The 24,632-nt window shown below is 57.6% G+C and overlaps 9 protein-coding genes across 9 annotated transcripts; 4 read left to right on the forward strand and 5 right to left on the reverse strand.

Annotated features, from left to right (window-relative positions):
- Positions 1-777: 777 nt before the first annotated feature.
- J7T54_000591 (uncharacterized protein) lies at positions 778-4,307 on the reverse strand (the record flags this gene model as incomplete). Its single annotated transcript, XM_051504427.1, has 3 exons — positions 778-2,271; positions 2,324-3,378; positions 4,238-4,307. 3 exons carry the CDS (start codon positions 4,305-4,307, stop codon positions 778-780), a joined length of 2,619 nt encoding a protein of 872 aa, XP_051363945.1.
- A 1,027-nt stretch (positions 4,308-5,334) lies between these two features.
- On the reverse strand, positions 5,335-5,853 carry J7T54_000592 (RNA polymerase II subunit A C-terminal domain phosphatase-like protein; the record flags this gene model as incomplete). The annotated part of the gene is made up of 1 exon (XM_051504428.1): positions 5,335-5,853. One exon carries the CDS (start codon positions 5,851-5,853, stop codon positions 5,335-5,337), a length of 519 nt encoding a protein of 172 aa, XP_051363946.1.
- Positions 5,854-8,222: 2,369 nt separating this feature from the next.
- Positions 8,223-9,590, forward strand: J7T54_000593 (NAP1-binding protein-like protein; the record flags this gene model as incomplete). The annotated part of the gene is made up of 1 exon (XM_051504429.1): positions 8,223-9,590. One exon carries the CDS (start codon positions 8,223-8,225, stop codon positions 9,588-9,590), a length of 1,368 nt encoding a protein of 455 aa, XP_051363947.1.
- A 574-nt stretch (positions 9,591-10,164) lies between these two features.
- On the forward strand, positions 10,165-11,291 carry J7T54_000594 (NADH-cytochrome b5 reductase; the record flags this gene model as incomplete). The annotated part of the gene is made up of 3 exons (XM_051504431.1): positions 10,165-10,209; positions 10,305-10,668; positions 10,723-11,291. 3 exons carry the CDS (start codon positions 10,165-10,167, stop codon positions 11,289-11,291), a joined length of 978 nt encoding a protein of 325 aa, XP_051363948.1.
- Positions 11,292-11,575: 284 nt separating this feature from the next.
- Positions 11,576-13,442, reverse strand: J7T54_000595 (putative membrane protein-like protein; the record flags this gene model as incomplete). The annotated part of the gene is made up of 3 exons (XM_051504432.1): positions 11,576-12,057; positions 12,135-13,214; positions 13,379-13,442. 3 exons carry the CDS (start codon positions 13,440-13,442, stop codon positions 11,576-11,578), a joined length of 1,626 nt encoding a protein of 541 aa, XP_051363949.1.
- Positions 13,443-13,769: 327 nt separating this feature from the next.
- Positions 13,770-17,198, forward strand: J7T54_000596 (uncharacterized protein; the record flags this gene model as incomplete). Its single annotated transcript, XM_051504433.1, has 5 exons — positions 13,770-13,775; positions 13,857-14,009; positions 14,356-14,447; positions 14,707-17,036; positions 17,086-17,198. The coding sequence occupies 5 exons, from the start codon at positions 13,770-13,772 to the stop codon at positions 17,196-17,198; spliced, it is 2,694 nt and encodes an 897-aa protein (XP_051363950.1).
- A 179-nt stretch (positions 17,199-17,377) lies between these two features.
- J7T54_000597 (uncharacterized protein) lies at positions 17,378-18,642 on the reverse strand (the record flags this gene model as incomplete). The annotated part of the gene is made up of 2 exons (XM_051504434.1): positions 17,378-18,150; positions 18,204-18,642. 2 exons carry the CDS (start codon positions 18,640-18,642, stop codon positions 17,378-17,380), a joined length of 1,212 nt encoding a protein of 403 aa, XP_051363951.1.
- Positions 18,643-19,622: 980 nt separating this feature from the next.
- On the reverse strand, positions 19,623-20,345 carry J7T54_000598 (uncharacterized protein; the record flags this gene model as incomplete). The annotated part of the gene is made up of 1 exon (XM_051504435.1): positions 19,623-20,345. The coding sequence occupies one exon, from the start codon at positions 20,343-20,345 to the stop codon at positions 19,623-19,625; it is 723 nt and encodes a 240-aa protein (XP_051363952.1).
- A 2,547-nt stretch (positions 20,346-22,892) lies between these two features.
- Positions 22,893-23,855, forward strand: J7T54_000599 (dihydrodipicolinate synthetase family protein; the record flags this gene model as incomplete). The annotated part of the gene is made up of 1 exon (XM_051504436.1): positions 22,893-23,855. One exon carries the CDS (start codon positions 22,893-22,895, stop codon positions 23,853-23,855), a length of 963 nt encoding a protein of 320 aa, XP_051363953.1.
- Between the last annotated feature and the right edge of the window lie 777 nt (positions 23,856-24,632).

The following is a 24,632-nucleotide window of genomic DNA, read 5'->3' on the forward strand; positions in this document are numbered from 1 at the left end:
TGAAGGGCGAAGATCCAGATGGGAAATCACCTTACTTTAAGTACTTATTACACTGTTACACAGAGTGAGGGCATGGAATTACCAGCCTTTCCGGGCGGGGTAGACGGGAGCAAGGGTCGATTCTTGGTTTAAGGTACCGTCTTCTGGTAGTAGCGCGCTTCAAGGGTTGCCGAGATGAGGCTGGGAGATAACGATGGCGGACAGCCGCCGGTCACGGACACGGGCAAATGTAGATCACGTATTAGACGTCAGGAACAGCATCGTGTGGAGGCAAAGGTCATTGCTCGATCATGACATTATCAATTCACACCGACATCTACTGGAGTCTCCCATATACAAAGTGTGACTTCGAGTCATGCTGCCACCAGGGCCTCCCCAACCCGGCGAAGGAAGTATACGGCTATCAACAAGAAAACGCCGACCGCATGCGTACATGTATGCCAAAGAATAACGTCCGTTGTTGGGGTTTGCTACACCGGCAGGCCGGTCAAACTACTCCCACAAGACGTGCCCAAGGTGAAAATAAACAAGAAAGATATAACACTCCTCGGCCTCTGACGAGGGAGCAAGCGGAGAAGCAAAAGGATGCTCGTGGCTATATGCACGGTTCCGTGGGTATCGAGTGTTGCGCCTTGTCCGGCGGCCTGTGCGCGGACTTGAGGGTTCGTGTTGTAAAGGAACAATGCTTGCGGAAAGCACAAATGCAATGCGAATCAGATCACCACGGACTGGACAGTACGGTTTCAGCGTAGTGGTGGAGCGACGCGGCGCCCCAACTTAGTAGGCGTAGTGGTCATTGATCTTGAGATCCTCGCCTCGGCCATCTTGAGGCAGGGAGTAGCCGTTGGTATCGCCCTGGTTCATGGCGCCGTAGCCCGAACCGCTGTGGCCTCTGCTGGCGTGAGGCTCTACGGATTCCCGAGGTGAGCTGATCGGGCTATAGGCGGATGACCCGGCGCTGGCGCGCATGCCGCCCAAGCCATTGAATGCGGGAGGCGGAGGGAGGGTTTCTTGCGTGTTTGGCATGTGAGAGGTGCTGCCTGGGGACAAGAATCCGCTCAATTCAACGGGGGTGATGCTACCATCGTCCTCCTCCTCTAGTTCTTCGGCGGGTGTCGGGCGAATCTTGGCGGCACGGAGCAGCTCGACAACGGCAGCAGTGAGATGAGACGCCGCCGCGTCGAGTAGCGATACGGGCGATAGACCAGCGCCCGCGGCATGGTTCTTCGAAGACGTGATGACATGGTTGGCGGCAGCTGACACCTTTGCCTTGAGCTTCGGCTTCTGCTGCGCAAACGCCTCGTCGGTGGGTGTGCCTTCGTCCACGTCCTTTGTAATGCGTCGCACGTTGACCACAACCGACTTCATGGCGTCAATCACCAGCTCAGGGCGGTCAAGGCGCGCCTTCTGCAGAAGCTCGTCCACCGCGATCTGGAACTTGGTGACGTGAATATCCTTGATCAGACCGTTCTCTTGCGTGAATACTCCGTGGTTGACCATGTGGCCAGCTTCCTGATCAACGGTAAGGCCAATCGAGGGGGCCCGCATGCTGCGCAGCTGCGTTTTGGTGCGCGTATACTGGCCCTTCCATTGCACGACCTCGGTCTCCAGCTGGGCCACCGTTTGCTCAAGCTCCAGTTGCTTCTCGTAGGTCGACATGCTCTGCTGTGACAATGTGCGCATCTCTTGCATGAATGCCTGGGCCTCTCTCCGCACCTCGTCGGTCACCTGTCGCTGTTCCAGCAGCGACTCTCGGAGTGTCCTGTTCTCTTCTTGCAGCTCCATGTCCGCATTACCGACATCACCCCTTTGCTGCAGCTCCGCCAGTTGGTCGCGCAGTTGGCGAGTCTCCTCGTCGTGGTCCTGGTGGAGTCGGCCAATTTCTTGCTTCATCTCCTCGTCGTGGGCCTGGCGCAATTGGCGGGACTCCTCATCGTGGTCCTGGCGCAGTCGGCCAATCTCTTGCCTCATCTCCTCGTCGTGGTCCTGGCGCAGTCGGCCAATCTCTTGCCTCATCTCCTCGTCGTGATCAAGACGCATTCGTTCGAGCTCTTGCCTCATCTCATCATTCAAAGCCTGCGCATCCGTCACCTGGCTTTCCAAAGCGGCCCGAGCATCGTCCCATTCCTTCTTCTGCTCGTTTGAGACTTGCTGATCCAATGCTGTGCGAAGCTCGTCCTCTTTCTGTTTCATGGCTCCTTCCATGCCTTCCAGCTTGTCGCGCAACTCTTTGACTTGTGATTGGTACTCATCAATAAGTTTCTTGTCAGTCTGCGAACGTCTGATTAGTGTTGATCCCGTAGTTCCAAGCTTTTTAACGCACCTCTGAGCCACCCGCACTGCGCTTGCTCTCTCTGTTACTGCCGAGGGCGTAGGAGTCACCATCGTCATCATCATCATCTTCAACCATTGTGCTCTTGTTGGGCACAATTGTGTTGTTCTGGTTTAGCTGCTTCTGCATAGGGTGTCCGAAGCCTTGCGGCCCATTCGGACCAGGTGATGGTGGAACTCCATAATTGTCGGATGGCGGCGGGCCACGCAGTGACCCAGCATCAGAAGGCTGTCGCATGCGAGGCCCTCGTGGGCCCTGGCCTGGTCCTTGTCCTGGGCCTGGGCCTGGGCCAGGTCCGTAGCCACTAGATGGGGTCCCTGTCCTGCCAGGAGGTCCGCGCATGGATATTGAGCTGACCCCTCGCGGGATCTCTGCGCCAACGAAACGAGGAAATCGTCTTTCAAGCTCGTGAAAGACATCTGTAGCGAGGTCCCTGAATCGAGGGGGTCCTAAGGAAGACAGTCGTTGGCGCGCTTGATTTCGTTTCGGGTGAAACGTCTTTTCGGGCAGAAGAAACGAGGGGGGCGCGTTCGGGGCGTTGGGCGGTGCTCTGGCAGCGCTCTGCCGACGGATGAGCTCGTCGTAGACATCGGTACTGAGCTCGTAGAATTGCACGGACGAAAGGCGCAGCAGCTTATCACGAGCCTTGTTCGGTGGGTTTTTCCCATTGGGATCGCGTCCATGCAAGAAAAGCTTCAAAGCATGGTAATGGTTCTGCAGGACGGAATCGTCTATCTGATCGGCGCGAGTGCTGTTCCGGGCGCTATCGCTGCGGGCATAGGTGCTGGAGCGGCCAACCGAAGCTGGAGGCGACGGCCCGCCCCCATTGCTCCTCGGGCCAGAGGGGAAGCCATTCATGCTCATGACGGGGTTCGGGTTCGAGCCGCTTGAAAGCGGTGGCGAGGCGAGGTTCCCGCGACCAGTGGGAAGAGAGTCTTCGGATGCGTACTTGTTGCTCGGCCATTCGCCGCCGCCTAGAGAGCTGGGGGACAAGGGTCCATTCCGACCAGCGACGCTCATAATCTCGGGGATGGGTGTGACGTCGACTTTCGAGAGTTAGACGTCAATGAGGCATGAAGGCTCGACTGGTGATGTGTTGGAAAGGGCGAGTTGGCACTTGGAGTTGCTATGCAACGAGGAGGATGGATGTCTTGGAGATTGTGTGCCAGGCGGTGGCTCGAGAGGTAAAGCGACGGGTGGTGCGAGCGGTAGCCCTGGAGATACTTGCGGCCCGAGTTGTCTCTCGTTATCGGTGCGTGCTGCTGACGTGTAGCAACGCTCTTCTCGCTGTCGGTGATTGATCCAAGGTTGGCGCCTCGAATGGTGTGTATCGGGGTTCAAGTCCAGCCCGACAATAGACGCACCGTTGCGAAAGGGTACAGTTCCAGCAGCAGCAGCTCGCAAGGTCCTGGAACTTGGTCTTGACGAGTTCCCCCTTATCGACTGTGTGTGGCGAGGAGCAAATCAATCGAGCACAGTCAATATCCAATCCGAAAGGAGACCATCGGGATCAAGTTGGAGTTCCTGATGGCGGTCCTGTGGGTGGTGGTAAGAGACGTGGCTGGCCGGGGTGTATCCACAATTGCTGGCGCAATCAAATCGTCGACACATTCAGGGCTGCACTACTTGTGCAGCTCTTGCTGCTCCGCTCTCTGTTTTAATTTGTCAACCTACTGCCCACCGCTGGGCATATAGTGGTTGTGATGTTCGAAGGAGGCCGCGCGCTTGATCTTCAAATGCTCCTTCCTCCGGATATTCAAGTCACACGCCTGAACTAACCAGACTGCTTTCTCTACCGCTTCTGATCGATGCTTTCTTCCAGACGGTGAGCTCTGATCATAACGCCCCTTCACTACCCATTTCTGCGACTCCAAAGGCACGGTTTCTGTAGCAATTGCGTCTCACCTTCGAAAGGGGTCACACGCGCGGCGCGGAGTGGACCCCTGGAGATCTTGAGGCACTTGGAAATGAGCATTACCCCTTCACTTCCCCAGTTTCCCAACCCCCCTGCGGTCTTTGGAAATCCAGAACACCCAATATCTGATTTCCACTACGAATGCTCACGGCGTGCGCGTCCTTGATCAGATGCGCGAGTCTTCTGCGAATTATCGCCCTGTAAAGGAGGTTCTCTAATTGATTTATGCGGCGCCTGCAATCACCGACATTGTGACGTGCTGGCCCAAGCCACAAGCGCTGCACTAGCCACCTGCCCCCCTGAGTCAGGCTCCTGCAAGCACAAGTCTAAAGCCAAAGCCGGCCCGTGATTTGTGCATCGCAGATTTATCGAGGCTTGGGCGAGAACCCCCTGAGCTAAATTGATCTCCACCTTTTGCCAGCCAGCCACTCACGGCCCCCTGTTGGAGATTCACACAAGCCACCACAGTCTGAGTGAGGCGGGATGTCCAGTCCAGTCAGTCATTGCTTCGCGCGTGATGTTCGGTTGGCGTTCGCTCGTTTCCTTGGCCATTTAAGCTCACATATACGAGATCAGAGCCTCAGAGTGCTGCACATGAGCTCCACTGCCGCAACTGGAATGCTTTGAGCAATCAGAGCAACTCATGATCAATTCACCCTAGTACAGCAACTAGTGGGAGTTGCGAATCAAAAGACCGTTGTCACCTTCCGGCGCCAGGCTGTGTACTGAAGCAGTGAAGACGGCACGCTGCAAATGAGATGTTCGTCCTTGCATGTGGTGTTCTTGATTAGTGCACGGTCTCACATATGACTCGGTTGCGCACGCGGCACGCGGTGATGGCTGTACAGTGTAGATCTCTTGGCGCGGACGTGTGGACTAACAGTAGTTAATCTTAAGTTCATGACACATGTTCTGTCACCAGTCACCTGTGACACAGATCGGAAGCAAGCGAGATCAGCGACAGTGATCGGTAAGTACGTAGTATTATACTAGCTGCGAGATGGGTTCGTTCCGTTATATTTCCCGTAGACCATCACAAAGGGCTCCCAACGCCGCATACATGCCATCCAAGGGGGTATCTCAATGCTCAAAACCAAGCCAATGTCCAGACAGCAGGCAGGTTGGGCCATCGCTCCTGCCACTCTCCCAGGATCTCGGGGACCCTCTCGTCGAACCCTGATCGGCTCGCGGCGCCCGCCGCATCAAAGGCAGATGCGCCAATGGCGTCTCGCTCTTCCTGCGCGGCTTTGTTCAGCGATGTTGCCAGGTCCAGGATGCCCTGTCCACCGACAGCAGCCTCCTCATGGTTATCCTTGATGTCTACGTTGATGACATGCACGGGTCGGTTCAACGGAGAGCCGCGGTTCAGCAGGTCATCTATGACTGCGTCCCAGCAGCGCTCCTCACAGGTGATGACAACATCTACTAGGCCAGCCTCCGTGCCCTCGCTGCCGCGGTCCTTGGCATGCTGGAGACGAGGGACGCCGACCTGCCAATCCTGCCACCGCTCTGGGCCCCATTTGACGTCCCGGTTGCGGCCCAGCATGTTCAGAATGCCATTGTTCTTATAGAGCCTGGGGTCTTTCGACTCGAGTTCTTTGTACATGCTATCGTACGATGTCTTGTTGAAATGGTAGACATTCGGCTGTGTGATGGTTGGGCCTGGAAGTCGGACAAGGGATCCGGTACCGAAAGATATCACGGGAAATTTTGCTTCTGACAGACGAAGGTGCGCCTCCATGGAGCTTACGCCGTTAGCGCTGACGGTGAGCTCATGTTGGCATCGCTTCTTACCGATTGTTGTTACTGGCACAGACGGTACAAAATTTCAGTTTGTACTCGCTTTCAGGAGCGGCCCCATTCTGAGGGTGGGAATTTGCGGTCCCATTTGACGTATCCATGATGAGTGTTTAGCCTGGAGAGACCATTTGTGAACAGCGTAGCGATTGCAGACTGTGCATCATCTGCTCGTTTGTCCTGGAACAGGTCAGCTTGGGTCTGGATCCATGGCTTCAGAACGTGTCCAGTAGGGTAATTCAATCAGTTAAAAAAGCGTATAAAATGGTCTCAACAGTGTTTTTCAGACAGCTCCAATATGGTATTCATCATGAAATGAAAACAAGGCAAGTGGCGTATGTGGAAGACGTTTCTTACCCGATGTGTGAACGCGCGCTGTTGTTTACTGTCTGGTCGTCATGTTGGGGTGAAGAGATCAGTGCGGATGTCGAAGAAGTTGTGAGCTTAGCTGCCATTCAGGCCGGCACAACGTCGGCCCGGCAGATCATGCTACCAACTTGAAGGAACTTAGGTCTGTACTCACATGCACCCAAATCGGAGGCAAATCACAGCCCAACGCTCCTGAAACGTCATGATTGAGCACCTTTCGCCTTGCACAGATCCCGATTCACGAGTCTATTCAACTTGCAACACCATCTCAAGGTTTGTGTATGTAATTATACGCTGCGTTTAAAGAGGACACGTGACCCTGCCGGTGCTGGCTGGCTCATGCCGCTGCACTGCGATTGGCTGCTGATTGGCTGCATGACCTGAAACGACGAGGCCGAAGTGAAGTCCAACCAATTTATGAAAAAATGCAGTCTGCAGGCGGGTCTCTAAAAATAGTGCTAGCAATGACCAACACCATAGTTCGCATGCAAGGGATGCCGATATCGAACCCTTGGGCAGCATGAGCATCGTGTGCGGGATGCTAGATCTGGTTCTGCAATATTCATCTTCTATAAGACTTGCGGATACCATATACGCATAGTTATCGTGGTATGATGACCTAATTCGTGCTACGGTCTGCCCAAGTGCGACCCTTTCATCTCCGGACCAACCTCATTTCTCGAGGCCCACTGCCTAGTAAGCTCGAGTACGTCGCTGACAAGCGACTTTGGAACAAGGTTGAAAGGCAATTGCGCCGGCGCTCGTTCCGCAGCACGCTACATGAAGTTAAGGAACCACGCGCTGTGAGATCCCATGTGGCATTTGAAGCTCAGTTTAATTTTCAAATATCGGGTGTAGGTGAAGAAGGTAGTGTAAGCCATACTCGAGCTGCATGCGTGGTTTGTTGAAACGACCTGTGCCGCGCAGCAGCCTAAAAATGATTACTTGCTCCTCGAACTTGAGGAGGTGGAACAGACTGAGAAGGTACCTAGGTCATAATACCCAAGTGATGCTAACACAATAGCGATGGTGATCTGTGATCTGGCTAAGCAAGTTCGCAAATGTGCTAGGCCAACTGCCTTCTATACATTCCCAATGAGACATATGCCCAGGTGTTACTGCTGCCTACTCCTCGTCGTAGAATGCAGTCTAACGTAATTGCGTTGTTGGATGCGAGCAAGCAGGAGCTGAGGGCAGGAAGGATGGATGGATGGATGGTCGGCGCTTCTGACCTTTTGGTACCTACCCAAGTAGACAGACAGACAGACAGACAGCCTCCACCTTCGGCTCCAACTGGCCCTCAACTCAACCTTTCCTCTATTACTACACGTTCCATTCTCCCCATTCGCCTCGTCACGGTGACACTCATTTAGTTTGCGGACACACATGTTTTGAGGCACGTCGTCTTACTCACAATACCGCAACTCCCGCTGCTGCGCATCTTTTGGCCCGTCCAAGTCTACGCCACAGCCCTCCCGTCGCCGCTTCGCTGCAATCCAAGTCGGCACCGCGCTTGGAAAGACCACGCTTGAAGGCCGCTATCGAGCTTTCAGGGTCGTTGCTGGACCAGGCCCCTTTTGGGCGACTCGACATACAAGGCGATAGCGTCTATATACTCTTGAGCCTCACGGCCCACGTTGCGCGACGGGCGAGCGCGGGGTCTCGACGACTTCGATTCCGGCTGGAGACATCAGCACCACACGGGCCGCAGGCGGCCTCTGCCATCGCATCACGAATACGCCGGTCTATCCTGATAGTTCTAAATACACCGACACCGACGAGGACCTCTAAGGGAGCGCAGCTGCAGCCATGGCCTCCGATGCGCCCACCGCCACATCCCCGCGGGACGAGCTTGCCTCGCAATCGAACCAAGACTCTCTCACTCTGCCTCCGCACATGACCTCGCCGAACCCTCAGCAATCGACCCGCGCAAGGCCGTTGTCGCACGCCTCAAGAAGCCGCTTGTCGCAATACTCTGCCAGCTCTATACCCACGAGGTCGCGACCGGCATCGCATGTCTTTCCCATATTCGCCTCGAGCCTGCCATACTCGTTGGTCCGAGACTTTGCGTACGGGCCGGCGCACCCGTTGCACCATGGCCCGCCTCCAGAGCCGTCCGGGCCACCCTCGGGCATGACCACGCCTGCCAGCGAGCATAAGCGATTTTCGGACCCGCCAATGGCTTGGGACTCGTGGACGGTGGATGGCTTCAACAGGGGTTACAACATCCCCCCCATTCAGCCGGGTGACGGGCCGCCATACAGCGAGGACGAGGACCTGCAGAGTCCTGTAGTCTCGACCCGTCATCGCAAGCATAAATCGACCTCGGCGGCCCTGGGTGGTCCCGCATATGGTACGGAGAGGGGATACTGTGTCGACTCGGGCCCTGACGGGACTGAGAGGTACTATGTCGATCATGGTCTGGGAGGGGAGTATATCAGCTACCCGCCGGGGGAGGTGCGGCACAGTCGGGCGTACCATTTCGCCCAACAACCCCAGCATGGCCATGAAGCGTCCGAGGGTGACAGCTCGCCGCCTTCGCCGGCATTTGACGGGCCAGATGAGTCGAGGTACTCGCGGGATTACCAGTTCACGATAACGTCGCCTGACGAAGAATTCCATGGTAAAGCTGTGGCGCTTTTTGATTTTGCGCGGGAGAATGAAAACGAATTGCCTCTGGTGGAGGGCCAGGTCATCTGGGTATCATATCGCCACGGACAGGGCTGGCTCGTTGCCGAGGACCCCAAGACCCAGGAGAGTGGACTTGTGCCTGAAGAGTACGTGCGTCTCCTGCGGGACATTGAAGGCGGAATGACAAGCTTGACCGGGCAGGTTGGCGACGGGTTTGCTTCGCCTAACGATGTGCCCACGCCTACGCAGCCTGAGCACACTGGCCAGAGCCCACCACCACCGGCACAGGGCAATGGAGCGAACGGGTACCATCAGCCTGTACTTTCCGTCTTCTCGACGTCGAGCAAGGATCTGAACCCGTACCCGACCGGGCAACTCGGGCTGTCCACCGGACAAGCGCCGCCTCAGGTGGTTCACTATCATGGACAAAGGGGCGGCAGTCAGGCGAACACGCCAACTCTGGCCCAGCATGAGGGATTGGGACGGCGCGAGAGCCAGGATACTGGCAGTGGGCAAAATGCCGCCGCGCCGTTGACGGAACGGTGACATGCACAGATGCAGACGAGCAGGGCGTGGAACCCTGAAAGCTACGAATATCACGAGCCTCTCACGATTCACGCAGCCCGATGCCGACATCTGTCACTTGCGAGGATGTCTAGTTTCCCGCACCGCTCCAAAGAGTATCTACGATCTTGTCCGGATGCTTACTCTGGCAGAGCATGGCGCCAGGGGGGGGCACAGGGCCACAGGAGCCACATGGCAGGATGCAAGCCGTGTGCATGGAGGGTTGGAAATTTTCGAATATAATGAGACGTGTCGGCGTAGATGGTGCAACTATCATAGACATGTGAGAAGGAACAAAGACGATATCATGATGTTTGAACATTCTGCCTTGCAAAGACATCGCGCAATCGGTGGACTCTGGCGGACCCACGTGATTTTTGCAAGACGTCATTGCTTGCCGTGGAGCAGCCTACCTGCCTGACAGTTTCCGAACTTGTCCGTTTGTCGGTTCTCAAGGTCTTCATCCATCCACTTTCTTCCTCTCAGCTCTCCCACCCCTCGAATCTGCCGCCAATTGACCCAATTGACAGCAGAGGACTCAATTACCAACAGCATCATGTTTGCTCGCTCAGCATTCCGCGCGGCGCAGCCGCTCAAGACTGTACGTGGTGCGCCCTTGAGCGTCTGGTCTGATTGATTATCAATCCCATCCCCACGCGTTCGTCTTCCGGTCTACGATGCTAACTATCCCTATAGCAGGCTCGTCGCTACGCCACCGAGTCGGCACCCAAGGGCGGATCCAACACCCTCCTCTACGCCGCCGGTGCCGCTGCCCTTGGCGGTGCTGGCTACTACTACTTTGGCGGGTCGAGCGCTGCGCCCAAGATCGAGGCCGTCTCGCCTCCCAAGGTGGCCTTTGCGGGCGGCGACCAGGGCTTCATCTCGCTGAAGCTGGCCGAGGTGGAGAATGTCAACCACAACACCAAGCGCTTCCGCTTCGAGCTGCCCGAGGGCGACATGGTCTCTGGCCTTCACATTGCGAGCGCCATCCTGACCAAGTACAAGGGCCCCAATGACGAGAAGGCCACCCTCCGGCCGTACACGCCCGTCAGTGACGAGAGTAGGTCTTCAATGCGCGCGGGTGAGGAGAAAAGTGACGCTGACCTGTCCCCAGACGACAAGGGCTTCATTGACCTGCTGGTCAAGAAGTACCCCGACGGACCCATGAGCACGCACCTCCACAACATGGAGCCCGGCCAGCGGCTCGACATGAAGGGCCCGCTGCCCAAGTACAAGTGGGAGGAGAACAAGCACGACCACATTGCGCTGATTGCGGGCGGCACGGGCATCACGCCCATGTACCAGCTCGCGCGCGCCATCTTCAACAACCCCAACGACAAGACCAAGGTGACGCTCGTGTTCGGCAACGTGACGGAGCAGGACATTTTGCTCAAGAACGAGTGGGAGCACCTCGAGAACACGTACCCCCAGCGCTTCCGCGCCTTTTACGTGCTCGACAAGCCGCCCCATAGCTGGCCCGGCCCCGGTGGCTTCATCAACAAGGACCTCCTCAAGACGGTCCTGCCCGAGCCCAAGGAGGAGAATGTCAAGCTGTTCGTGTGCGGTCCTCCCGGTCTGATGAAGGCCATCTCTGGCAACAAGGTCAGCCCCAAGGACCAGGGCGAGCTCACGGGCATTCTCAAGGAGCTCGGCTACAAGGAGGACCAGGTGTATAAGTTTTAGAGGATGTATAAGATGTACATGTAGACATGCGATTAGATGGTTAGACAGTCCGTTGCGGATAGTCCGTGGCGGAAAACAAGTCAAATGCAGAATATATTTGCTAAAAATGCGCCTAATGCGTTTTTATTACCTATAATTCACCGTGTATACATGTGAGAGCAATGCCCAAATAAAAGAAAACCGCTGGACGCCCGGTAGAATGCTGTCAGTCTGGTGGATGCAAAAGGCCGTCACTCATCATCACTCGTCCTCACTTGGATCTAAGAACTGCCCCAGACCGTATTTCACCTTGCTCGCGTCAGCAACGGTGACCGCTCATCCCTCTCCGAGTCTTCATCCTCCTCCTCAATAGCCGACTCATTAGGCAGCACATCCTCCGCATCACTCTCGTCGGGCGTCGCGCTAGGACCATCCCCCTCGACGGCCATAAAGACGGGTATGGCGCCAAGGAGGGCGATAAAGGACAGAAACGCATATGGGACGAAGATGAACCCGTTCTCGGCGCCCCACGTGAACGCGAGGCCGGTGAGGAGCGGGCCCGCGGCGCGGCCGAGACCGCTAAAGGAGGTGGCGAAGCCGTTTAGGGTGCCGAGGACGCGGACAGAGGAGCAGGAGTTGGTGAGGAGGATGGTGGTGGAGGGGAAGGCGATGATGATGGAGAAGCCCTTGACGAACATGATGAAGGCGAGGCTGACGTAGCGGCCGGTGCCGCTATCAAAGAGGGCCGTGTACGGGGTGAGGAAGTACGTGACGGGGAGGATGAGGGCTGGAGGAGCTCGAGTCAGTTTTGTTCTTTTTTTTTTTGTCTTTACTTCTTGCCGAGGTCCTCTCAAGTTCACTTACAACAGACGCGGAAGCAGTGCAGGACACCGTAGCGGGACACAAGAGTGGGGTAGATGAGGAACTGGATGAGGCCGCAGGCGACGCCGTAGCAGGTGAAGATGGTACCAATCTCGCCGGACGTGAGACCGAAGCCGCCCTGGAAGGAGAAGGGCAGGTGGACGGGGGCGCCGACGTCCCTAATCCTGGGGTAGTTGAGGAAGACGGGGAGGTTCTGGTCGTAGGCGACGGAGTGGAAGGCGAGAAAGGTGTAGGCGACGAGGTTGATGACGGTGTCGCGGGTGAAGACCTCCCTGGTGCTGGGGGGCGAGTTGGTGGTGCTGTTCTTCTTGTGGGACACGACGTTGGCGGGGATCAGGGGCGCGGTGGCCTCGCCGTCGACAAAGGAGGAGCGGCGGGGGTGCTGCGAGGAGGCGGACGAGCGGTGGCCACGACGCTTGAAGGCGCGTGTGAGACGCCGGCCGACGGATATGCCCCAGTCGCGCTCGTCCCTCTTGCCGGGCAGGGTCTCGCGCAGGAAGAGGGAGGCGACGGCGACGGAGATGAGGAAGAAGATGCCGGCGACGAGGTTGGGGAGGGCATAGGGAAAGGTGCGAAAGTAGGCCATCTTGCCGAAGAAAGAGGGCCACTGGCGGGCGGGATGGGCGAAGAAGCCGCCAAAGCTGGGGCCGACGACCGAGCCCAGGGACCAGACGAGGGGCATGACGGAGAAGGCGCGCGGTTGGAGCTCCCGCTCGGGGACCATCTCGGCGACCATGGTGCGGATGATGCCGACGTTGCCGTTGCCGCCGCCCTGGATGGCGCGGGCGACGATGGCCATGGGGAGGGTGGTGGACATGCCCCAGACGATAAAGGTGAGCATGGTGGAGAGCAGGCCGAGGATGATCATGGGCTTGCGGCCGTAGCGGTCGGCGCCGCGACCCCAGGGGACGGCGGTGATGCTCTGGGCGACAGAGAAGACGGCGGAGGTGAGGCCGGCCCAGCGGGCAATCTTGTTCTGCTCGACGCCAAAGTCGCGGATCATCTCGGGGAGGTAGGGGAAGACGGAGGTGTAGGCGAGGGGTTCGGCGAAGCGAACGACGGCTGCGCAGGTCAGTCAGCACGTGTGTCTTGATCATTGTGCCTCGTGTTCATGCTGGTCAGGCTGCGGCTTGGTGGTGTCGGAGGGCCTGCTCTGATGAGATCAAACACGGCCACGACAATAATGATGTGCGGTGAGTAGGTAGATGGATCAACGGGAGCCTTACCCAGGATTGCCAGCTGCTGGACAGGCAGCTTCGGCCCCGTGGGCGAGGCATTCTTTGGCGGCATGGTGTCGCCGTCGAGAATCGACCACGAGGTGCTGGGCAGCAGTTGAAGGCTGACGCAGAGAAGAAAAAAAAAAAAGGCTGAAGCCTCTTGAGATGGAGGTGGATGAGTGGAGTGAGTGGGTGGGTGAAGTTGAAGCTGAACCCCACTCGGCGGGTTTGGCTACCTGGTACCTGCCTGAGAACCTTGGCAACAGATGGATCAGAGAGGATGGCAATGGAGATGAGAATGTGTGAAGTAGACAGTTAAAGCCTGCCTCGACACAGTGGAGTTGGTTGTGGCTCGAGAAAGAGGGAGGCGCATAGAAGAGTTCATGTCTCGCAGTCCGCGATGCTGGTATTCCATTCTATGGAGTCGAGTCCGAGTCACCGGGCTCGCAACAGACCTTGACTCCTTGCACGATGTGACAAACTCCAGTCGTCAGCCCAGGACTCCAGCAGCAGGATCGTCACCACCAATGCCCTTCACCGGACCGGTGGCACACCCCGGCTGGGCCCCCGATCTGGAGTCCCCAGCGCCGACTACGGAGGCGGGCTGAGGACTGGAGGCCTTGAGACCACCCAGCCTCATGTACGTACCGGGCCTGCGAGTCCCCGGAATCCTTGCTCGTCTTCATCGTATCTACCCCTCTCTCTGCCTGTCTCCTGGCCACGGTACACACCATCAGACCAGAGCGGCATCGATGCTGGATATGCTGACATGAATGGCAATACCTGACGAGCTTTGGGTCCATTGCCCAACGTGCGAGTGCGGATGCATGCGTGCGGCGTACCCCAGAGACCCAAGGAACGATGTGCATTCAATGTTCCGCTGCATGCATTGTCACCCGTTCAACGCAGAATAATTGATCCTAGTCTGGTCCCAACTACAGAACTGCAACGTGGAGTGCGTCGATGCTGCTCAATTTGTAGGGTAGGCAGATTCCAGCTCGGATGTCGGCACGATGCTGTGGCGCGTGTCTGTCCGGTCCCAGCAGCCACAGATTGCCCCGCTAGCCAGCATACAAAGGTACGTACCAGTACCTCGCATGACGAACCTGTGGCGCCACCTCTCCGACCAGACTCAGGTCATGACTATCGGCCGTCCGTCGTGAGCTGGACAGCGATCTTCATCCGTCATCACCATCTATCCAAGGACCAACCAAGTCTTTAAAGTGTGCCTGGACCGAGCTCATCTCTCACCAGGACCCAAGAGACACGAGCAGTCGTTCATCTGACATGTCTGCATTCTGAGCTTGACCGTATCTCAGTCTCATCCGTCATCACAGACAGTACCAATCACTGGCCTCGCTCGACCCAATCGTCACCACAAGAGTCCATCCCTCGCTCACCATGCCGGCCGAATCGACGCCTCTCATCCAGACCGTCAGCGTCGGACCGCAAAGGCGGCGCTACCCCCACAACACATGCCGTCGCTTCTGCACCATCCTCAGCTGCTCCCTTCTCATCACGGGCTTTGCCTCGTTCCTCCTCCAGGCCATCTTCATATGGCCCAATGAGCACCGCCGCAAACACCATGGGGGTCAATACTGGCCCCCGCAGAATGGAAACAAGGGCTTGGGTCTCGAAGAGGTCGAGGGTATCCTACTGGACACCCCTTCCGCCGAGAAGGCAGAGGAGTGGTTGAAGTACTACACCGCTGGACCTCACCTGGCCGGCCAGAATCTCTCCCAGGCTGAATGGACGCGCGACAAGTGGGAGGAATGGGGCGTCAAGTCCGAGATCGTCCCGTATGACGTCTACATGAACTACCCGCTGAGCCACAGCCTGACCATGCTCGAGCACCAGAAGAAGCACGATAGGTGGCATGTCGTCTTCGAGGCCTCCCTCGAGGAGGACATTCTCGACCAAGACCCCACGACCGCCCTCAAGAACCGCGTGCCCACGTTCCACGGCTACTCCGCGAGCGGCAACGTCACCGGGTCCTTTGTATACGTCAACTACGGCAGCTACCAGGACTACCAGGACCTCGTCGACGCCAAGATCGACCTCGAGGGCAAGATCGCCATCGCCAGGTACGGCGGCATCTTCCGCGGTCTCAAGGTCCAGCGCGCCCAGGAGCTCGGCATGATTGGCGTCCTGATCTACAGCGACCCCGGCGACGACGGCGAGTTCACCATTGAGCATGGCTACGACGCCTATCCCGACGGCCCCGCCCGCCAGCCCAGCAGCGTCCAGCGTGGCAGCGTCCAGTTTCTGAGCACCATGCCCGGCGATCCGACCACGCCGGGCTATCCCTCCAAGCCTGGCGTCCCCCGCGCCCCGGCCGAGGGCTCGACGCCCACCATCCCCTCCATCCCCATCTCCTACACCGACGCCCTCCCCATCCTCAAGGCGCTCAACGGACACGGGCCCCAGGCCAAGGACTTCAACAAGTACTGGACGCGCGGCAACGGCCTCGGCTACAAGGGCGTCCAGTACAATGTCGGCCCCTCGCCCGACCACATCGTCCTCAACCTCGACAACCAGCAGAACTACACCACCACGCCCCAGTGGGACGTGATTGGCATCGTCAACGGGACCATCCCCGACGAGGTCGTCGTCATCGGCAACCACCGCGACGCCTGGGTCGCCGGCGGCGCAGGGGATCCCAACAGCGGCTCCGCCGCGCTCAACGAGGCCATCCGCGCCATCGGCACCGCTCTCGAGGCTGGCTGGAAGCCCCTGCGGACCATTGTCTTTGCGAGCTGGGATGGCGAGGAGTACGGCCTCATCGGCAGCACCGAATGGGTCGAGGAGTTCCTCCCCTGGATCAAGGCCGCCAACGTGGCCTACCTCAACGTCGACGTCGCCGTCAGCGGGCCCACTCTCCACGTCGGCGCCACGCCCACGCTGCACGGCCTGCTGCGCGCCTCCGTCCACAAGGTCCAGAGCCCCAACCAGACCACCGCCGGCCAGACCGTCGGCGACCTCTGGTCCGGCGTCATCCCGCCCCTCGGCAGCGGCAGCGACTTCACCGCGTTCCAGGACTACGCCGGCGTGCCCTGCATGGACCTCGGCTTCACCTCGGGCGCCGCCGACCCCGTGTACCACTACCACTCCAACTACGACTCCTTCCACTGGATGGAGGAGTTTGGCGACAAGGGCTTCGCGTACCACAAGGCCATGGCGCAACTCATGGGCGTCATCGTCGCCAACCTCGTCGACAGCGTCGTCCTGCAGTTTGGCGCCGTGGACTACGCCGACGCTCTGGACGCGTACCTGGACAAGGTCGAGGCCAAGCTGCACGGCGAGGCCGCCGAGCCCGAGACGGACGAGCAGATTGTCGTCTTCCGTGCCCAAGTCGCACCCAGCGAGATCAAGGGCAGCGCCGACGCCTTCAGGAAGAGCCTCGAGGATGTGCGCGACGCCATTGCCGATTTCCGGGTCAAGGCCCACGCGACGGACACGCGGGCCGAGTGGGCGGAGAAGCAACTCAGGGAGGGCATCCCCTGGTGGAACCTCGTCAAAAAGGCCAAGCTCGGCGCGGCCACTGTCGCACTCAACAACAAGTACAAGTACCTCGAGCGGCAGTTCCTCTTTGAGGCCGGCCTCGACGGGCGGAGCTGGTTCAAGCACGTCGTGTACGCGCCAGGCCTGTGGACGGGGTATTCCGGAGGTATGTTCCATTGCGCTCACTTGACACTCATTTACTGACACTGATGTAGCGACATTCCCCGGTCTCGTCGAGAACATTGACTCCAAGGACTACCTGAACGGCCTGCGGTGGGCCGGCATCATCAAGGAACGCATCCAGCAGGCGACCAAGAGCTTGGCGTAAATGGGTTTAACTAGCGTCCATGAAAATCAAGCCAGTTTAGTATATATCATGTAGCGCAAGCCGTACATTTCTCATCAGACGTTACCAAAAAAAAAAAAAAAAAAAAAAAAAACCCACCCATTCCAGCAAGTCTATCCCGTATTATGTTATAACCATTGTACACCATCCGCCGTCTAGAGCTACCTCGCCCTCCTCTCCTCGTCCTGCCTCCTCATCTCGTCCCGGAAGGCGTTCCCGCCCTCGGTGTTGTCCCTGAAATCAGGCGTCACAGGGCTGCCAGCGAGACTGCCCAGGTCGCTGTCCCGCCTGATGTGGCGACGGGGCGCCTCGGGCACGGCGTCCGAGTAGACATACAGGGGCTCGCCCTGCGTTTCGCGCTCCTCGAGACGGATGGCACCGGCGGCCCCGTCCCGGCCAATGTTCTTGCCAAACACGCCGCGGACCTTGCGACCCGTGTAGCCCCTAGAGCGGGACATAATGTTGCCAATTTCGACCCGCCTGGTCTTGCGGTTCCAGAGGAAGAGACCGACGGCAATGAAAATGAGCAGGCCAAAGGTGATGGGCAGGGCAATCACAATGTCCCGGTGCTCGTACGTCTCGGGGTCCTGGTCAGGGCGCTGGTGGTAGTCAAAGACGAGCGGCAGCGCGGGGCCCGTCTCGTTGAGGCCCTTGTTGCCCTGGGTGCCGAGCATGAGCTGGAGGGTGATGTTGTGGGGGCGCGGACCCTTTAGGTACTTCTTCTCAATCTTGAGGGGGAGGAAGCCCCAGTCGGCGGGCACGCGGTCCGTCTCGTCGAGCTTCTCGTACTCCTCGTCGCGCCACTCCTCGAGATTGTTGTGGTCGGGGGCCTCCTTGTCGGTGGTGCGGTTGAGGTAGTCGAGACGAACGGCGATTTCGTAGGTGACGTTGCCCGGCTTGTCGGTCTTGTTAAAGAAGTCGGGGTCCCAGGTGACTGCATCTCGTTAGTGGGGGGGGGAAACAGAACAGTTTGGGAAAAGGACGCACTGTAGTACGTGGTGCCTTGAAACAGTGTGCTGTCCTCCGCAGGAGCACACAGGGGCGCGTTGTCGCCATCCTCATTGTAGCAGCGTGAGAAGGCACCCTCGCCGTGCTTGTTCGTGGCCGAAGGATTTGGCGGCTCGCCGGTCGAGGTGGTCACGCGTCCCCAAGCCGTGCTGGTGAACTCAGACGCGGTCAGGTCGTGGGGCGCCGCATTGTCGTACTCGTCATCCGAGCCATCCTTGAGCTTGGGGGTCAAGGTTTCGGCAGGCCGGCCCTCGTCGTCCACGCGAACCCAGGGCGCCGTGGGCGAGGCACGCTTCGCGAGAATGGGTGCTGCGGTAATGATGGCGACGGGGTCATCGTCTGGCTCTACAGGCGCCGCTGGATGGGCATTGGCCTGGAGGAGCAGCAAGGCGCTGGCGAAGAGCGAGGAGCCGCGCATTGTTGGCTGGGACGCGGTAGCGAGCGAAATGAGGTTGACGCAGAGGGGCAGTTGACTTGACCACAACGCGATGCAACGACGATGCTGGCGGAGCGAACGAATGTCCTGGGAGGATTGACGTTGATGGAGTGAGAGCTGCAACAGCGATGGCAAAGCGAGCGAAGGAATGTTGGACTCGGGAGAGTAATTTTTGGAAGGCGTGTCCCTTCCCCCGATCGAGAATGTCCATGAAGATGCGCCCCAGAAATCCAATTGCCTAGATTGGCTAGTCCCAACGGATAAGGCGGCTTGAGCCTCAGGTAGCTGCGCTGGGTCCCACACTTCCTGTTGCCCGAACCCCTTCCTTTCCGTGCCATTACTGTACATAGGTGTAGGCCTCCTGGCGGAAACGGCACTTTGGTAATGATTTACGATGTCATCGCGAATTCCTCGTATACCCTACTCGTTCTAACGGAGGTTTACGCACTCGAGCGTACCGCCCAGTGCCCGGGGGGCTTCTAGTGGAGTTCGCGCCTGCCGAAGGTGCCGACTTGTCCATGCACGGTGCCGTACTAGGCTAGCGTGCTCGGGAATTGGACGGCGTCCAGAACACCAGGGGCAGGAACAACAAACGAGCCCCTTTTTCAGAGGAGCTGTACGTACTTGACCTACAGATGGATGTCAGCTTCATTCTCCGTACATGGTCGTTCTCAATTCGCCAAAAGGCTCGTGACGGAGTGACGGAGTGACATCGAGTTCATGTAGTTCATTAGTGTTCTCTGATTAGTCTCTTAGTGTGCCGTGTAAGAACTTGGTATGCCGCATCCTGGATATCCATGCTTCGCTCAAATCCTCAGAAAGCCGTCGTCAATCACATCCTCTAGTCCAAAACGCCACAGCCATCGAGGGTGTTCTCTCCCAGTCCTCAAGTAAATGTCTCAATCCCAGATGCGCCGCGCTCACAGATCAAATCAATCGGTTCAGTCTCTGCGTCCAGTCTTCTAAAGCTCTGCCAACGAGTATACTCTCCTCTTCATATCCCCAAGAGAGTCAGCACTAATGACAGGGCTTCGCTGGTCGTCGATTAGATAACCCTTGTCTTCTTCAGACGCATTGGCCGAGTCGGTCCACGCATGGTCATCGTCGTCGTAGATGGTGAGCTGCAGCTCTGGGTTGTCCTCTCTTCCCACGCGCCCTTCTTCTATGATGCGCATGTCGTCATGATACTGGACTTGGCACTGCTTCTCTGCAAGCCACTCGTTGTAGACTAGTTTCTGCTCCGCCTCTATGGCTTCTTCCCCGGCCCGCTTCTGCTGCTCCAAGGCTTCGATGCGGCGCACGCGCTCAGCATAGGTCAGGATAACTTTCTTCTTGAAGTACTTTCTCGCAAACTCCTCCTTGCGAAGGTCCTTCAACTGTTTGAGCTCCTCCTCTCGTCGCTTCTTCTCGAGCCTGGCGCGCTCTAGTCGGGCCAGTATGATTGGCGCGTTGACTTTGTCAGGGCATTTGGTGTTTGGGCATTGGAAGGAGGGGTACATGTACGGCCACTGCTTGCCAATCTGGGGCTTATGGAGATACACGGGGCATCTGGCCGGCGGGAAGGGCGTGGTGTAGCCTTCGCTGCAGGCTTTGCGCTCGGTGCGCCGGTAGGCAAGGCATTTGGTCCACCAGTAGGGACGGTTGTCGCCGCAGACTCTGCATAGGCGCACGTCCGGTACACACATGATGGGCGAGTTCTTTAGAAGGAGAGGAGAGCGGAGATTCAAGAGCAGGCGTCTCGATGAAGACGTGCCAGAGGCACGTGGCGCATTGACTGAGCCGCAGAAGAGTTGCTAGGGTCTTTGAGGGTGTTCGTGATGATTCGACTGGTTTTCGGCGGACCTGTGATGTTGTTCACCATGTAGGCGCCATGGGGGAGGAGAGGTCTCGCAAAGAAAACACATTTGAGGGGCTGGGCCTTGTTCGGCCACCAGGTTGGGATGAGGCGGGCGAGTGACTGGAAAGTGAGATTCAGGGGAGTCCGCCATCCGCTCGGCAGGAGTTCCCCGTCCTCCAGGGGGCAATCAAACGCTAGCTTCACCTGATTCATAGCACCAGACGGAACAGAAAGGCTTCTAAAGTATCTGAATTTATCAATAGCATCCAAGACTACCTTTGATGTTCTGATGTTGTCTCTGACCCGAATATAAACTTCTGCAAGCATCCTCGCATTCCGCATGGGACTGCTCTGGATGGTGGTGCAGTTGAGATATGTAACTTGTGCCGAAGATAATGACACCATTAACTTGCAGGTAACCGCGCTCAAGGCTGCGCGGAGTCTTGCAGACTTGGGACAGAGACTGTTTTTCTGGTACTTGTACACCTTGCTATTTACCTCGCCTGCTAGAGACGTCTAGGGCGGTTCAAGGGTAGCGCCTTTGGGTACGAGTCCCTGGAACTATATTCGTGAGACAGTACAGCAAGAGTTAGCATGCCATACATTGCGAGAAGCGTGAATCCTCATATAAAGAGCCGGTCTGCCCTCACAGACCTCCTGCTCTGGTGTTTGTCAACAACGTTCCCTGTTGTTCAGTCAATTGTATGCTTCATCTTTGGGTACAAACTAAGGGCTATAGAGGACCTGAACGGTCCAGAAAGAGCCGTGATGTTCGCCAGGTTCAGTCTCGAGAGATTCGAGGTATCATCATGTCTGTAAAAGAAATGGATGCTACTGAGCCCACAGCAAAGTTGTAAATAACGCAAACTCCCCGGGATCGAGTCATTGAGAGGACCAGCACGAAGCGTCTTGGAGACACTAGCTCTTTGTAGAAGGCAGTCAATGTGTCACTTGAGCTAGGAGAAGCATGTTATTGACTTGTGATAACGAATCTGTCCAGTCTCGAGAGATGTTCATTCAAGAAAGATCATGTTCGGATACACCTGAGCTCAAGAACAGTTGTCACATTGGTTGATGGACAGGGATTGACCCAAGTGTCGCGTCACAGAATGTCACTTTAAAGAAAGAATAAACTTCTGTTTCGTTGCAGTGCCATGTTGCGCAACGTTCCAGCTTGATTCGTCTTGGCCCAGACCTCACAAATGATGTGTGCTGCACTCAATTTCCTTCCCATGGACTCTGTGATCAATTCATGAAGCAGAGTGACATAGAAAGTAGCAACTGGCCATCTCGAGACGAGGTCAAGTTGCAAATGTTCAGCCCATGCATGTGTCGGCCACAGCCGCGCCACCTTGCGCTCACCTTCTGGATTCTGCAAGAGGTCGTGTGACACCACGCTCTGGCCCTCATGGCTGCAATTACCGTGGCACGTCATCTGTTCTTTTCTTCTCGCGGAACATACTCGACGTCTTCCGGTTGGTTTCACTCTTCATCGAGTCGATTCGCCGCATGCGCCTACCCGGCAGTTCAGCAGAGTCAGTCGTTCAGCCATGTGCAGAACAGCCGTCCCGATGTCTGCATGTATCCCCGAGCACGTAATTGTATACTGTACTCCAAGCCGTGGATACTCTTATGTAACTCAATGCGAGCGCAGTCCAGAGGACATTCCCAGAGCCGAGCCTCGACCGACTCTCGCCCAGCCTGGTACTGTTCACCTTGTTCATACCTCGACAGTGACCTACGCCACGTCTCAGAGACACATGTCCCGGGCATTCTACCAGCAGCCAGCCGGATCTTGGTGAAGACTGCCGTAAACACCCGTTGCCTCACCCAGGCCGACCCGGCGGGACCCTGGCATTGCATGGTTGCGGGGCTGACCAATCGTATGCGCTGGACGCCTCCCCAGCTTCCTACATCTGGCCATGACCTGCATTCGTTCGCGAGTTAGCGTAGGCCGTGGGAGTCAACACTGTACAGATGCAACATGCTCGGATTGCTGGATGATTTTCGCCGATCCACAGACTCAGCCACCAGAATGGGCCATTCCCCAACGGCAACTATCATGCCGAGCCATCCAAGGCGGATGACAGCGACATGATCCTGTATGTCATTGACTCTGTGGAGTCGTGAACCGTGCTGGGGTTTGGGGATTTGACTTTGAGTTGGCGGGGCGTGGGGGTACTCGACTCCTCGAGCGAGCGCCGCCTGGCAAATGAGTGTCGCGCCAGCAGACCGAGAGCAAACTCTGCTGTCTGACCGACCTTGGAGAAGCTAAGCCCAGGCTTTGGTAGTAGGCGAAAGTCTATAAGAGGCCGTCATGTCCTGATTTGCAATCGACGTACGATGCCATCGGACCATTCCTCACCTACCTTTGCCAGCTGACACACATTCCACCATGACAGCATCACGAAGAATAGAGACAGGAAGGTCCAGCTTGAATCGGGGCATCTATGTTCCCACTGTCGCCTTCTTCACCCCAGAGGACGAAGTCGACGTCGAGACCACCATCTCCCATGCCACCAGACTGGCACAGGCAGGCGTCGCTGGGCTTGTCACTCACGGCTCTAACGGCGAGGCGGTCCACCTTGACCACGAGGAGCGCAACCTCATCACCAAAGCTACGCGCAGGGCCCTCGTGCAAGCAGATAAGCCTGACCTGCCCCTGATCGTCGGTTGCGGCGCCCAGTCCACGCGCGAGACCATCAAGCTCTGCCGCAGTGCAGCCGAGTCGGGAGGTACCCATGCCATGATCTTGCCGCCGTCATACTACGGTGGCCTTTTGACAACCGAGCTCATTGTCCAACACTTTGAGGACGTTGCCAACGCCAGCCCCATCCCGCTCCTCATCTACAACTTCCCGGCGCCCTGCGGCGGCCTCGATCTCAGCTCGGATACCATCCTCCGTCTTGCGAGACACCCCAACATTGTCGGCGCGAAGCTGACGTGTGGCAACACGGGCAAGCTGGCCCGCGTCGTCGCCGGCACGAGGGACCTGGACTTTGTCACCTTTGGTGGCAGCGCCGACTTCACCATCCAGACCCTCTCCGTAGGCGGCCACGGCGTCATCGCAGGCACAGCCAACCTCGTGCCGCGTCTATGCCTCCGGCTGATGCAGCTGTGGGACGACGGCGCCATGGCAGAAGCCACAGAGCTGCAGGGCATCGTCGCGCGTGGCGACTGGGCGGCCATCAAGGGCGGCTTTGTGTCTGTCAAGGCCGCGCTGCAGCGGTACTATGGGTACGGCGGACTACCGCGCCTGCCGTGTGCGGTCCTCGAGGGCAAGGCGCTGAAGGCGCAAATGGTGGAGTTCCGGGAGGTGATGGAGCTGGAGAGGCGGTCATTAGCTGCAGGATCGTAGTGGGGACAGAGAGAGGGGGGGCAAGATCATGACATTTTTTCCCCGTACAGTAGCGTTGCTTTCGGTTATAGGGCGTACTGTAATAATCAGGCCATGCGCCGTCGGATATGCCTGATTTGGATTTCGTCGGCGAGAGTGACCGTGACAACCTCTGGTCCGATCCGAGCATGATACAGACGGCCTCGCAGGCTCGCACTCCCAAGGCGCCTCCAGGACCCAGTATGTCGGGCTACGTACTGCACATACGGCGTGGCTGCGAACTGCGATCCGGCGCTGACCCCCACGCTACTCCAACATTGCGGATCCGTTCCGGGGGCTGGGCTGGGGGTCGGGATGGGGCCGCCTCAACGCCATGTGAGACTGGCAGAAGGGAGATGAATCCTGTTGATAAGCGAGGAGCAGGCGCAAGCTCCGCCGGGGCCCACTGTCGTCCTGTAGGTGAGAAGAAGAGGAAATGCGGGCGGGGTGCGTCGTGCGATGCGATGGAAGATGGGCGATTGCAGAGGCTGAGGAGGAGGGGGAGGCAGCGGAGAGGTGAGTGAGAGAATGCAAGGAAATGTACCGTGCCCCCAATCAATCGCAGGACGGTGAAGTCATGTGACGCAGCGTCAGGCAGGTACTGCTACCTCCGCTCCTTCCTCTTCACCATGCAGTCCAAATAGGAAGGAACGGAAGTCGTGCCTGCGATACACTGACAATGAGGCAGCCCCTGAAAACAACACCCGACACGTCTGGACGAGGGCAAGGCATCATGCTTTCGTCTATAAGTAAGAACCT

The sequence above is a fragment of the Emericellopsis cladophorae genome (assembly GCF_022114955.1).
Source record: "Emericellopsis cladophorae strain MUM 19.33 chromosome Unknown NODE_9_length_645218_cov_115_098568, whole genome shotgun sequence".
Taxonomy (NCBI): Eukaryota; Fungi; Ascomycota; class Sordariomycetes; order Hypocreales; family Bionectriaceae; genus Emericellopsis; species Emericellopsis cladophorae.